This window comes from Entelurus aequoreus, linkage group LG24 (assembly GCF_033978785.1).
Source record: "Entelurus aequoreus isolate RoL-2023_Sb linkage group LG24, RoL_Eaeq_v1.1, whole genome shotgun sequence".
NCBI classification, from domain to species: Eukaryota; Metazoa; Chordata; class Actinopteri; order Syngnathiformes; family Syngnathidae; genus Entelurus; species Entelurus aequoreus.
The window spans coordinates 33,934,540-33,950,510 of record NC_084754.1 but is presented as its reverse complement, the minus strand read 5'-3'; the positions used below and the strand labels follow the sequence as shown (position 1 = coordinate 33,950,510).

The following is a 15,971-nucleotide window of genomic DNA, read 5'->3' as shown; positions in this document are numbered from 1 at the left end:
CTGTTAGCTCCGAGCTTTATTATGAAGCTGGCTGTGGTGTGTTCTTTCTGACGTCACTTCCTGTGTGGGCGCGGTCTTTCTGGCGTCACTTCCTCGCCGAACTCACTTTGTAAACGATCAATGAGTCCATACAGAGCTAAGTGCCGGAGATTCAAGAATTACCCGTGTAAAAATTTGTCCGAGGAGGGGGACCTTAAACGATGGTTTAGTGTGGCTGAAACAGGGCTTAGGCTAAATAATTATTTGTTTAAGGGGTTAAACGACTTAGTGTAGACATGGCCTTAGAGTTGTTGAGGTTGAAACTGATTGTGGTTAAAAGTCATGGTCAACAATTCGTCATGAATGAAATGTTTTGTTCAATAGATGCTCATCAGGAAAAGGTCAAAAGCATGCAGTATTTCTGAAATATTCATCATGAAGTTTTTATCAGACTATCTCAGTGTCACTGTTTTCACATCAGAGCGCTACAGAGAGAATCATCTGTATTAACAAAGGCTCCCTTGGTCCTTGTGCTCACAGGCTCAATTGTCATGTACAACACTAGGGAATCCCACGGACGTCAGTGCTATGAGAATGAGTTACAGTGCTTGTGGGGAAATCTCTCGGGATGCAGAATGTGAATGATCAATGCAGCTGAATATCCAGAGAAGGTCACAGACAGAACTCACTCACTGGAGGTGAAAGAATGCAGTGTTGTCATTATAAAGATAGAGCTAGGTCTCATGAATAGATATGCAGGAGCCACATTGGTTTTGGGTACTGTGACCTGCTTCCATTGCTGGACCTCCATTATGGTTATTGGCCCCTGCACACTCTCTTGGCCATCCATCGGTGGCTCTCATCTTCAATTGAACAATATGTAAAAAATACGCGTGTAGCCACACTGACCGTGAAAACACCCTTGACAGGCATTAATGTTATTACATTTTTGTTAAGCTGCGGCCTCACCAGCATTGACGTGTAAGTGGAGTTTATTTTTGTGGACGGTCCGCCCGTGTTAGCCCTGTGATGTGATGGAAGACGACTGCGGATGCTTTTAATGCACCTCTTCCGCGAAGGACGACATTATCATCAACATAACAGTTTCTCATAAAAGGATGGAGAACATTTATCCATAAGCCCAACACCCTTCACGTCATTCCATTTAACTTCTGGCTCTTCTAAGTGCTGTTCAAAAGTTATGCTCACTTGGAACTACTACATTGTTTTTCAAGCATTAAGAGGTGATTCAGATTCACTCAATCTTTGGTCCTTTATATTATAATGTTTTTAAATTACTCATCATTCTTTCCACTTCAAAAAAAAAAAGTTAAAGTACCCATGATTGTCACACACACACTAGGTGTGGCGAAATTATTCTCTGCATTTGACCCATCACACTTGAGGGGAGCAGAGAGCAGCAGCGGTGGCCGCGCCCGGAATCATTTTTGGTGATTTAACCCCCAATTCCAACCCTTGATGCTGAGTGTCAAGCAGGGAGGTAATGGGTCCCATTTTTATAGTCTTTGGTATGACTCGGCCAGGGTTTGAACTCACAACCTACCCATCTCAGGGCGGACACTCTAACTACTAGGCCACTTAAACGTAGTAAGCCTTTAAAACTACTTAATTTAGAAATATATATCAAATTGTAATAATAGTTTGCTGATTTTTAACAATTTAAAGGCTGGGAGAGGGCTGAACTGGGGTTAACCACATTTCTGACAGGGCTATAGCCCCCTAGCTCCGGTTAAGCGCCGGCCCGCGGCCCTCCTACTGTATGATTGCATATATCTGCCTGTTTTTAATTGAATAAACTAAATTCTGAGTAGCAAAACTGTAAAATGTGAGAAATATTGCTAAATGATTTGAATGGGAAAAGTAGTGCCACACATATTGCATTTCAAATATGTTTAGTCAACATTGTCAAAATGAACCGAATGGCACAAAATGTTTTTGGGATCTTTTAAAAGTGACTATGACCCTTGTGTTTGTCTATGAAATGGCACCATAATGGCAATCCTGGTTAATAGTTGCATAGTCCATAATCCAAAAATGTTAAACAAATAGAGAAACAATGGGTTTTCATTTTATACCTGTCCCAGTTGTCACTCATGTTGCTCTCTTCTGCAAAGTTTTGAGAAATTCAGCAAGTGCTATGCATCAAACAAACCAAAACAGAAACAAAATATCTCTTCAGTTGTGTGTCAAGCATATGTTAACATTCCCTAAATGTTTATTCAAATGTTTGTCAATTTGATTTACATGTGGGGCAGTAAACTATGATTGCATTTGCTGAATTTATTTTTACATATATTTGCCTTTTTTTAATTGAATAAACTACATTTTTAGTAGCAAAACTGTAAAATGTGAGAAATATTGCTGTATGATTTGAATGGAAATAGTAGTACCACACAATTGCACATATTGCATTTGACATATGTTTAGTCAACATTGTCAAAATGTTCCGAATGGCACAAAATGTTTTTGTGATCTTTTAAAAGTGACTGTGACTCTTGTGTTTATGAAATGGCACCATAATGGCAATTCTGGTTAATAGTTGCATAGTCCATAATCCAAAAATGTTAAACAAATAAGGAAAAAATGGGGGTTTCATTTTATACCTGTCCCAGTTGATAGTCCATGTTGCTCTCTTCAGCAAGTGCTATGCATCAAACAAACCAAAACAGAAGCAAAATATCTCTTTAGTTGTGTGTTTAGCATATGTTAACATTCCCTAAATGTATATTCAAATGTTTGTCAATTTGATTTAAATGTGGGGCAGTAAACTATGATTGTATTTGCTGATAAAGTGCTTTTGTTCATTATTTTGCGTTCACTCCAGAGGTGGGACCAAGTCATTGCTTTGCAAGTCACAAGTAAGTCTCAAGTCTTTGCCCTCAAGTCTCGAGTCAAGTCCCGAGTCAAGACAGGCAAGTCCCGAGTCAAGTCCAAAGTCAAGACTGGAAAGTCTCAAGTCAAGTCACAAGTCCTGCATTTTGAGTTTCGAGTCCTTTCAAGTCCTTTTAACCACAGACTAATATTTTTACACAGATTGTGTATGCTTTTAAACCGCTGTATTTATTTATTAAAACAAGTGCATTTGAAATAGCAGGAAAAAAAATAGTACTGACATTGCAATTCATAATAGCATTATTAACCAGTCATTTTAATAGTTTAAACAATTTTAAACATTTAACTCATTCCTTTACAGAATAAACACATTTGCAAAAACAAGTGCAACTGTACTTATTTGTACAAAAGTGTTAACATTGTATTTCCATGGCATATTGCATTGTAACTAGTTCCACAGCAGTTTCTATTCTGTTCTTACCTTATCTCATTGATCTCATCTCATACTGTATGTGTGTTGATGTGTGCGTACACATGAAAAACATAACAAATACATGAACATAACAATGAACAGAGTTGTACTTTTTAGATGTCAGGGCCCTATGCAATATGTACACATATTCTTAATATAGTATACATTTTAACTGACCTTTATTTGACTATGTTTGTCTTTTTGTAGGTGGCTAAAATACGCGGTGCTGCTGACCGCCGTCTAACGTTATGTTACTGTGTGTGATACATTGACTAACGTAACGTTATGTATAGGTACCTCATGCAACCCTGCTTAAAAAAATCACTTGACAAAAAGTATGAATAAGGTAGCAAACTGCAGTGGACGCAACATATTGCCGTGTTTGAAATGATGTTATAACCATAGACATCTTATAAGTAGACGCAGTATTGGTTGCTGTGACGCGAGCAAATTGCATCTTGAAGTGGTGATGAGGAGCCGGCGAGCAGCCTAAACTGACAGTTGACAGGTAGAAAACAAAGATGCCGGGCTGGTGTTCAGCGTTTTCCTGCTCAAATGAGCGGACTGTTGAAAATAGGAATCGGGGGATTACTTTTCACAAGTAAGATTTAACATTAATGTACTATTGGTTGTATTTTATGAAAATAACATTACCACAGAGTTGAGAAGGAGCAAAGATCTTCAATATTTGTATGTGAAAATCACAAATAAATCTTCTGGGGGAGGATGACGCCCCTACAGGGGTTTGGTTTACAAACTTTCAGCCCCACCTAAAACAAAATTCACCAGCCGCCCCTGATTATGATGCATTCTCATTTTAGGCAAAATATAAGACAATACTTTCTTAACAGTATAATTGTAACCAGGAATAAGTCTTCAAGTAACAATATTCAAATACTAACATTGTTGGGTAAAACAGAATTTGGTTTTATTCTGAATCCAGTGAAACAGATTGGTGGTTTTAGCTGATATAAAGACTTTCAGGTGTTTGTATATGTTTAAGTATTTGGCAGACGCTTTTATCCAAAGCGACATACATAAAAAATACATATATAACAATCACTGAAAACATTATCATTTAAGGGAAGAATGTAATACAAAATATCAATACAAAGTGTCACGACATAATAAACTCTCTGCTGCTGCAGCAACAGAGATAAGATCTATAAGATATATAGATATCTAATGTATTCATACATTGTTTATGTAGCATGTATATATAACGTAATCATATTGTTTCTTCAATTTAAAAATAGCTGACCGTTTTTTTCCCCCCTCTCTGGGATTATATTCCCAGTTTTAATCTCGGACGTCTGGTCACTTATAGCATATAAGAATATTCTCTTACTGTTAAGCAAACTATGAATAATAAAACATGTGTCCGTTATCATAGCTACACGTATGACAAAAAAGCGCGTGAAAATGAGTGGTATTCAGTGAGGTAAAATGAATTAAATGCGTTGACAGTTCATTGCTCCTGCCAAATGAATTGCACTGAGTGGAGCGGATCACCACTCCAAGATGGCGGCCCCGCGTCTCGTCTGCGCCAGTAGGCAGTAGCGCTCGATGCTGCGTACCCTTATAAGATGTCTATGGTTATGACGTTAGCAGTGAGTTTACAGCCTCACTGATTTAACTACACAGCAAATAAAAGTCACGTTACTTAGCCAATAAACGTTATCTTACATTCAAAACTTACCCTTCTTTGTGCAACTTCAAATGTCGAACGAAGTTGGAAGTTGTTGCGTCTCCGTCTGTAATATTCGAACTGCGTGATTTGCATACGGCAATTCGTTGACCAAGTCGTAGTTTTATACCCGAACGAAACCAACTTTGGTATAAATCTTTCTCACTGGCGCGTTGTTTGACAACTCTTGTTCAGTGGTTGTCCTGCAATTTGATTGGCTGAATGCTGTGTGATGAAAACAATGTAGATCTCATTTGATTGGCTGTTGTACTGAGAGCACACACGCTGACACGCAGCACACACGCTGACAGATAGACAGACACGTACAAAATGAAAGCTACGGAGCGCTCCCAAATAACTTTTTAAGCTTTAGGTTTTGGGGAAAGTAGCAAGTCATGTCAAGTCAAAAGGCTCAAGTCCAAGTGAAGTCACAAGTCATTAATGTTAAAGTCTAAGTCGAGTTGCAAGTCTCTTTACATTTTGTCAAGTCGAGTCTAAAGTCATCAAATTCATGACTCGAGTCTGACTCGAGTCCAAGTCATGTGACTGGAGTCCACACCTCTGACTTATACACATGTGCACACATACAGACACACACACACACACACACGTCGGCTATTAGACACCCTTATATGTAATGTAACACAGGCCAATAAGCCTTCAATTCTCCTTTTACTGTATGACACTTTGATTTTCTGTGCTTGTTGACACTGTCAGAAAGTCATAATTAATCTTTATACTTATCACTGGGGTTGTAGTAGCTGTACTGGAGTGAAGAATAATATTAAAAGGTGTTTGTAATATTATTCCCCACTTATGTGCGCAAAGGTAGGAGTCATTTATAAGCGACACCCCATGTAATGCAGTGAAAGTAACCTTTGCAATTTAAAAACACAAATATCATTGTTAATGGCAGAAATGTCAGGGTGGATCACATTACATTCACATGTGTGTCATTTTTTGCTATTAGTAATGTGCACTTTGACAAGAACGGGGCAGTAGAAGGCATTACATTCGTCCCTCGTTTATTGCTGTCGATTAGTTCCGGACATGGCCACGATGAATGAATATTTTCGTAGCTAGAGCAATAAAAACTTGTTTACGACTTTCAAACTACATTTTTCTACTTTATGAAAGCCCACTTGACCAGGTCCGGGTCATTGTTTTGACTCGGCGGGCCACGTTGAGGGAAAAAAATGTGTCTGGGAGCCGTTGTACATAAAATATTTTTACAGCTAAAAAAAAAGTGTGTGTTTTTTACAGCTAAATATTTCATCTCTACAAGCCTGTTTCGCAGGTTCCCCTTCAGGGGGTTTGCCTTTCCCAAACAGGCTTATAAGGGATGAAATAGCCTCTGTGTTTTTTCCAAACATATATATATATATATATATATATATATATATATATATATATATATATATATATATATATATATATATATATATATATATATATATATATATATATATATATATATGTAATATAAACTCCCCACATCAATGTCCAAATTCATTAACAGATTTATTTCTATGTTGATCCAGTCCTTATTTACAGAAAAAATGAATAATTGCTTTTTTACAACCAAAGGAGATATAAAGTTTGGTAGTTGTAGACCTCCTTTATCTTGTGAACTAGACAATGTTAAATATGAACATCTAGCCTTCTTTCCACACCATATAAAATGGGATATCATTGTATGTATTTTCTGAAACAAACTTTTTTGTTGCAATTTAAATGATATCTTATTTCTTAAATGTTTAAGATTTAGATCTCTGCTTGTATAAAGATTGTGTGTAATATGTCAATATATGATTTCTGCCTCTTTCCATTTAATTTTGGAGTTCTGAACTTGCAGTTTTTGCAATGTTTATTAAGTGGTTGGATGTCACATTTTTCCCAATCAACTTTATACCCTGATAAACAGTCACATTCAGTGAGTGCCTTATTTATAGTGCAGACAGGAGATAGGTAGAAAATTATGTCATCACAGTACATCAATAGCTTATTATACTGAGAACCAATTTTTATACAGTACCATGAATTGTATTCCCGCTTCTCATTTTTGCAGTTCAAGGGTTCAATAATCAAAGTAAAAAAAAATCCCTGTTTTTCACCTCTTTTTAATGAACATTGTTCTGAAATATGAATATTGGTTTTGACTGACACCATAGGCCTTGTATAAAGCATCTTAAGTAATTGTATTTACGCAATGTGCAAAACATAAATGATCAATATATGTGGTCGAAAACCTCGACAGTGCATACTGATGTGAAATAAGTTCATGTTAAAGTCCCAACGATAGTCACACACACACTAGGTGTGGTCTAATGATTCTCTGCATTTGACCCATCCCCATGTTCACCCCCCTGAGAGTGAGGGGAGCAGTGAGCAGCAGTGAGCAGCAGCGATGGCCGCGGTCAGGAGTCATTTTGGTGATTTAACCCCCAATTCCAACCATTGATGCTGACTGCCAAGCAGTGAGGTAATGGGTCCCATTTGTATAGTCTTTGGTATGACTCGGCCTGGGTTTGACTTCTGGTATGGTATATAACAAGTTTGTATTTGCACAATCCAACATGTGTGAAAATGATTTATTAAATGAATATATTTAACCCCATGCCCCTTTTCATATCTCAGCAATTACTGTTATAACTTATTCTATATAATATTAATAGTAAAAACACTGTAAAAATAAATATGTTTTTCAAAATAGCGTACTCAGACGCATTCCATAACAAATAGTGGAAAAGAGCCCATTTAAAACGGTAATTCCCAACCACAGTGCTGTGGCGCATTAATGTACTGTGAGAGATTATCAGGTATGCTGTTGGGAAGTTATCCAATTTCACCTAATTGTGCAGAAAAGTATATATTCGCTACAAATAATACATTTTCACTCAGCTCTTTATGCCAGAAATATATACTGCTAGTAATGACTGTACAGTGATATCTAATGATGTTTTAGTGGATAGCAGAAGGTATCCACAGGTATCCACCTGTTTTCATGCATACATCATTTGTTTGGTGGTGTGTCGCGGAATAGTTCTAATGTAAAAAAAAAAAGTGCCTTGGCTCAAACATTAGGAAACACGGCATTAAAAGATAATCACATTTACAAACCCCCAAACCAGTGAAGTTGGCACATTGTGTAAATCGTAAATAAAAACAGAATACAATGATTTGCAAATCATTTTCAACCTACAGTATATTCAATTGAATACACTGCAAATACAAGATACTTAATGTTCGAACTGGAAAACTTTGTTATGTTTTGCAAATATTAGCTCATTTAGAAAAAAGCCAAAGCCATTTATCAACAACACCCAGAAACGCCGCCGGCTACGTTTGGCCCAAACTCTTCTAAGATGGACTGATGCAAAGTGGAAAAGTGTTCTGTGGTCTGACGAGTCCACATTTCAAATTGTTTTTGGGAACTGTGGACGTCGTGTCCTTTGGACCAAAGAGGAAAAGAACCATCCGGATTGTTCTAGGCGCGAAGTGTAAAAGCCAGCATCTGTGATGGTATGGGGGTGTATTAGTGCCCAAGGGGTGTAGGGGGGGTGGGTAGAGATAGCACCCTTGTTGATTGGCAGCTGCTCCCTACTCGTAGGGAGGCCACGCTTCACCGGTTCTCATCCATCCCCTAAATCTCTCACGTGCTGGCTCCAAGCGCCACACCCCGGTACACTGCCTCAGCTGGCAGACCAAACCACGTGAGGGGGTGGTGTGTACACTGCACCACTAGGCGGAGGAGCTGCACCAGTCAGCCAACGGCTAGGGCGGAGGAAGACCACATAGGACTCAACGGCCAAGTGTAAAGGAGTAAACCTTACAAATCCGGAGTGGAGCCCCGAAGGCGGATAGGTGCTCGCAAGACAACACCCTTCCGGCAACTCCTGCAGCAAAGCTGGTGCCAAACGTCATGCTCCGCATTCCTTTGGATCCCGTCAGCCAAGCCAAGAGGGGGATTCTGACGACTGGGCAACCCAAAGTCCCCATACCTTATGCCCAGGCTTGCGCCATGGAGGTCACAAAAACTGGAGAGGTCACTCCAGCCTCGCTCGCAAGAGTGAGGACACAACACGGAAGCTGGCAGTTTACGGGTTATAAGTCCCATCTGATTGGCGTAAGTATGGGGCGCCACGGGTCAGCTTCGACGGTGGGAGGGATCATAGTGTCCCAGTGGACGACTACTGCCCGCCTCAAACCGGGCAGCCCCCGGTCAGTAGGGTGTCGGCCCGCCAACGTTTGCCTGCTTCAGTGGGTGCCTGGAGCTTAGTGTACTGTAAAGGCACGATGAGCAGACGGTAAATCTTTGCACCAAACAATAAGAAAATTAAAAAGAAGACTCCAGCTCTTCTATTTGGTAGCTGGAACGTGCGCACTATGCGCACAGGCATCTCAGATGACCTCAGAGTGGTGGAAGACACCAGAAAGACAGCCATCATTGACAGAGAGCTCACCAGACTCAACGTCAGCATAGCTGCCCTCCAAGAAACCCGGCTCCCTTCCAGCGGCTCCCTCAGAGAGGAGAACTACACCTTCTTCTGGAAGGGCAGAGAACCCGAAGAGCCCCGCCAGCATGGTGTTGGCTTTGCCATCAAAAACACCCTCCTGGCTGCAGTGGAGCCTCCCTCAGGTGGCACCGAGCGCCTTTTGTCCATCCGCCTCGCCACTGCTGCTGGTCATGTCAACATCCTCAGTGTGTACGCTCCCACTCTCACCTCATCGGAAGACACAAAAGACCAGTTCTATGGGCAGCTTGATGAACTGATAAAGGGCCTCCCAAAAGATGAGCCCTTATTCCTCCTTGGCGACTTCAATGCCAGAGTAGGTGCAGATCACAAGTCATGGCCCTCCTGCCTTGGACGTCATGGCACAGGGAAGGTAAATGAGAATGGTCAAAGGCTGCTGGAACTGTGCTCCTACCATGACCTCTGCATTACAAACACCTTCTTCGAGTGTAAACCATCACACAGAGTGTCGTGGAGGCATCCGCGGTCCCAACGCTGGCACCAACTCGACCTTGCCATCACCAGGCGCTCTGCCTTAAACAATGTCCTCATCACCAGAAGCTACCATAGTGCAGACTGTGACACTGACCATGCCCTTGTGTGCAGCAAAGTGCGTCTCCAGCCACGCAAGCTACATCACTCCAAACCAAAAGGCCGCCCCCGGATCAACACAGTACACATGTCAGATCCCCTTAAGGTGGACGCATATGTAACCAACCTGGATGAAGCCCTACAGGACCTGCCAGATCATGACGCCACAGGAAAGTGGAATGCCATGAGGGACAAAATTTACAACACGGCCATGTCCTCGTTTGGCAAGAAAGAACATCCCTGCCAGGATTGGTTCAAAGCCCACCTTCCAAGGATGAAACCAGAAATAGAGGCTAAACGTGCAGCCTTCTTAGCACACAAGGAATGCCCAAATGAACAGACACTCACAGCACTCAGAAGGGCTCGGAACACCACCCAGCGTGTTGCTAGACAGTGTGCCAATGAATATTGGCAACAACTGTGTAAGGAAATACAGAGCTGTGCCGAGTCCGGAAACACACGCGGCATGTACAACGGCATCAAAAAGGCCCTTGGCCCTGCAGTAAAAGGAATTGCCCCCCTGAAATCTCTGTCAGGGGAGAAGATCACTAACCGGGAGGAACAGATGACCAGATGGGTGGAACACTACTCAGAACTGTACTCCCGTGAAACATCAGTTTCCAATGCTGCCCTTAGTGGTACGAAGGATCTGCCCATCATGGAGGAGCTAGATGAAGTGCCCACTATGGAAGAGCTCAGCAAAGCCATTGATGCCCTCCCAAACGACAAAGCACCAGGTAGCGATAACATCCCACCTGAAGCCATCAAGCACGGGAAACCTGCCCTGCTTCAGCCTCTGTATGAGTTGCTCTGCATGTGCTGGGAGGAAGGTGCAGTCCCACAAGACATGCGTGACGCCACCATTGTGACACTGTATAAAAACAAAGGTGACCGCAGTGACTGCAACAACTACAGAGGGATCTCCCTTCTCAGCATTGTCGGCAAAGTGTATGCACGCATCCTCCTCAACAGGCTGCAGAGACTCGCGGATCGTGTCTATCCAGAATCCCAATGTGGCTTCAGAGCAGGCAGGTCGACAACTGACATGATCTTTTCCCTTCGACAGCTCCAGGAAAAGAGTAGAGAGCAAGGCCAGCCACTCTACATGATGTTCATAGACCTCACCAAGGCCTTCGATCTGGTCAGCAGGGAAGGCCTATTCCAGCTCCTTGAGAAGATTGGCTGCCCCCCAAAGCTCGGCAGCATGGTGACCTCCTTCCATGTCAACATGAAGGGCACAGTCCTGTATGACGGATCATCCTCAGAACCATTCTGTATCAACAGTGGTGTCAAGCAGGGCTGTGTACTTGCACCAACCCTTTTCGGGATTTTCTTTTCCCTGCTCCTGTCTTACGCCTTCGACTCCTCCACTGATGGTGTATACCTGCACACCCGGTCTGATGGGAGATTGTTTAACCTGGCGCGACTGCGTTCTAAGACCAAGGTCAGGACAGTTCTCATCAGGGAGATGTTGTTTGCTGATGATGCAGCCCTCATGACTCACACAGAGGATGCCCTTCAGAGTTTGGCTGACCGCTTTGCCGATGCTTGTAAGCAGTTTGGGCTCACAATAAGCCTGAAGAAGACCAACATCAGTGCACAAGACATCAGTACTGCCCCCTCCATCACAGTTGATAACATCAGACTGGACACTGTGGACGAGTTCACCTACTTGGGATCAACAATCAGCAACAACCTCTCACTGGACATCGAACTGGACAGGCGTCTCGGAAAGGCAAATACCATCATGGCTAGACTGACCAAGAGAGTGTGGGAGAACGGAGCGCTGTCAGAACACACCAAGATCCGTGTATATCAGGCCTGCGTTCTCAGCACCCTTCTCTATGGAAGTGAATCCTGGACCACCTATATGAAGCAAGAACGTCGGCTCAACACCTTCCACATGCGGTGCCTCAGGCGCATCCTCAACATCAGCTGGCAGGACCACATCCCATACACCAACATCCTGCAGCGCGCCAAGATCCCCAGCATGTACTCCCTGCTGAGTCAACGCCGTCTCCGCTGGCTCGGCCATGTCCGACGGATGGAGGATGGAAGACTACCTAAGGACATCATGTATGGACAACTGACCATTGGCACCAGACGAGCTGGTCGCCCCCTACTACGCTTCAAGGACGTCTGCAAAAGAGACATGAAAGCATGCAACATCTCTCCTGACAGCTGGGAGGTACAGGCCATGGATAGAAATGCTTGGCGTCAGACTGTCCACAAGGGCAGTGCAGAAGCTGAGGTGGCAAGAGATCGGCTTGCAGCAGAGAAGAGGAGACGCAGGAAGTGCACTGCAGCAACCCCTCAAACCCAGGCCACCTTATTCATTTGCACAAACTGCAATAAAGACTGTCACTCACAGATCGGACTGCGCAGCCATAGCAGACGATGCCAAACAACATGACAAGACTCCAGACGCGCATCAGTATGGTCTCTCGAGACTGAGCTGCCGATGATGATGAGTGCCCAAGGCATGGGTAACTTACACATCTGTGAAGGCACCATTAATGCTGAAAGGTACATACAGCTTTTGGAGCAACATATGTTGCCATCCAAGCAACGTTGTCATGGACGCCCCTGCTTATTTCAGCCTGACAATGCCAAGCCACGTGTTACAACTGCGTGGCTTCATAGTAAAAGAGTGCGGGTACTAGACTGGCCTGCCTGTAGTCCAAACCTGTACATCAAGCAAGAATGGGAAATAATTCCACCTTAAAAGCTTCAAAAATTGGTCTCCTCAGTTCCCAAACGTTTATTGAGTGTTGTTAAAAGGAAAGGCCATGTAACACAGTGGTAAAAATGCCCCTGTGCCAACTTATTTGCAATGTGTTGCTGCCATTAAATTCTAAGTTAATGATTATTTGCCAAAAAAAATAAAGTTTCTCAGTTGGAACATTAAATATCTTGTCTTTGCAGTCTATTCAATTGAATATAAGTTGAAAAGGATTTGCAAATCATTGTAATCTGTTTTTATTTACGAATTACACAACGTGCCAACCTCACTGGTTTTGGGTTTTGTAAAAAAAATCATTATAAAAATGTAATAGGCGGTAAATGTAACAACTATCCATTCATGTTATCCTCACTAAAGTCACGGGTTAGCTGGAGCCTATCTCAGCAGACCAATTGTGTCAATTCAGATTCGCACAATTGGTCTTACTTGCCACACTCTACAAAGTATAATAGCATTCAGTCGCAAGGTGTGTCATTCCAGTAATTCACTAACAAACATGCCAATCTTATGTCTTCTTCCAGGCATGCACACGAGCATCAGTGAGATCTTGAAGGAGAAGAGCCTGAAGCCGTCCCGCCGCAGTCTGCCCTGCTTAGCCCAGAGTCAGACCCATCCTATCAACCTCAACCACTTCCTGTCTGTGCCACTGAGCCCGGAGCCCAAAGCCCAGGATGAGGTTCTGAGTCAGAGCATCAGCACCTCCTGCAGCCTTCTCCCTCCAGGTCAGTGTGTCCGTGTCATCCCTGGGAGCAGTTAACAGTAACTATCTTTGTGTGTGTGTGTGTGTGTGTGTGTGTGTGTGTGTGTGTGTGTGTGGGTGTGTGTGTGTGTGTGTGTGTGTGTGTGTGTGTGTGTGTGTGTGTGTGTGTGTGTGTGTGTGTGTGTGTGTGTGTGTGTGTGTGTGAGTGTTCTTGTTTTTGTTTTTGTACCCTTTTTGAGACATCAACAAGGAAAAGTAACTTAAATATGAGGACCGGTGAACAAGTCAGGACATAAATCCTGGTCCCAATACGGAAAACCTTTGCATCTAATAGAGAATGTCTCATTTGCACCCCTGGTGGTGACATCTATCAAAATTAGGGTGGTCCCAAAAAGGATGGATTTTTCAAATTGACTGTGTGTCGGTTTTAAAAGGGCTCCCCCTCTGGTCAACATATGAAACAACAAGTATGTGTAAAAATTTGAAGTGCGCCCCCTTTAATACGTAACAACAAGTGTGTGTAAGAAATTGAAATGTGCCCCCTTTGGCCAAAATGTATTTAAAAAATTAAATCAATATGTACATAACTGTAATAACTTAAAGTAAATAATAAAGAGTAAAACCAATTACAAACAAAACATAACATACAAAATAAATGAACTAAAAGCAGTCTTTTTCTCACAATGTATCAATTATTTTTAAATACAATTGGGAACAATTTCTCATGTTCTTTCTTTCTGTAATATTGCAATATACTCTCGTAAAATTATTACTTTTTTATGTAAAATTATTACTTTTTAATGCAAAATTATATGACATTTGTCATATAAAATTCTGGCTTTTATCGCAATATTGCCAATTTTTTGGTTGTTCTTGTGAACTCTTGGGGCCGGCCTCGGCCCATAAAGACAATCCAACATCTCACCCAAGTTAATTGGGCATACATGCACGCACATACCCCTCCCCAAATCAACGCCTTCACCACTGCTTTATTCCTCCGGGGTTGTGGGGGCTGAGCAGCGCTCAACAGCAGCTGCTGGCCTCCAAGGTCCTGTTGGATGACTCTGTTGCGAGTTGTTGTGATTAAATGTACCTTGTTTATGTGTGCCATGCTATGTGAGGTTTTTTTCCTCGGACTCAGTCTGGACCATTCCTGAGGGTCCAGCCTCAGACTGATATTTTTTTTTACTTCCCCCCTCCCCCCAATGTCACCTTTTTCCCACCTTTTTAAGGAGCGCCTAAGTGAGGCTGATCCGTTGGCGGTCCCGTCTTGTCTCCCTGTAACGTATGTCTGCTCTTAGCGGGATTGTGCCGATAATGTAATTTCAGTTCTTATGTGTCTTGTACATGTAAGAATGGACAATAAAGCTGATTGATTGATTGATTGATTGATAAAATAGTGACATTTTTGGAGTAAAATTACGACTTTTGTCATAATTTTACCAAGTAAAATTCCAATTACTATTATGATATTGACAAAGTTTTTTTTACAAAATTGTGACTTTTGTCGAGTAAAATGACGACTCTTTTCATAAAATTGCCAACATTTTAAGCTTTTCTTATAAAATTGCGACAGTTATTGAGTAAAATTCCAACTTTTATGTTAATATTGCACAAATGTTCAGTCTTTCTTGTAAAATTTGGACTTGCGTTGAGTAAAATTATGACTTTCTTGTGAAAATTGTGAAAAAAAAATTGTGAAATTCCACACTCATTTTTCAAGCTATTTTATATTTGCATAGTATGTGCATATTATTAATGTTGTAAATACAAATCTTTATATATCTAGAAAGGGTGGTCCTAAAGAGGTAGGCATTTTTCGGAGGTCTCAAGAAGGTAACAAATACATGAGTGAGTGTTTGTGTTTGTGTTTGCGTGTGCGTGTGTGTGTGTGTGTGTGTGTGTGTGAGTTTGCTTTAAAAGCCTGCCTTCTAGAGGTTGTCACAGTAACACCAAAAGATACACCATTCTTAACAAGATTAAATTGCAGCATTTCCAGCAGCTGTGTTTGTGTTCACTCTCGCTAATCACAATCCACTGTCAACTTTGCAATTGTTCTCCCTCTAACGGCGTGGCGAAGTTGGTAGAGTGGCTGTGCCAGCAATTGGAGTGTTGCTGGTTACTGGGGTTCAATCCCCACCTTCTACCTTCCTAGTCACGTCCGTTGTGTCCTTGGGCAAGACACTTCACCCTTGCTCCTGATGGCTGCTGGTTAGCGCCTTGCATGGCAGCTCCCTCCATCAGTGTATAAATGTGGAAATAGTGTCAAAGCGCTTTGAGTACCTTGAAGGTAGAAAAGCGCTATACAAGTATAACCCATTTATCATTTATTTATTTATAATCACCTCTTTGTGACCCAAACACTTGAAAATGACCCCTCGTGGTAAGCACATGTGAAGTGTCATTTTACAATTCTTGACTTTTACGACCTT

The 15,971-nt window shown here is 42.0% G+C and overlaps 1 protein-coding gene across 1 annotated transcript in view; it reads left to right on the top strand.

Moving 5' to 3' along the window:
• The window catches only part of ano3 (anoctamin 3), a 131,244-nt gene that overhangs the window by 46,616 nt on the left and 68,657 nt on the right, over positions 1-15,971 (top strand). Inside the window, exon 2 of the mRNA XM_062035578.1 lies at positions 13,361-13,561. Coding sequence (XP_061891562.1) covers positions 13,361-13,561 — 201 coding nt within the window. The remainder of the gene's footprint in view (positions 1-13,360; positions 13,562-15,971) is intronic.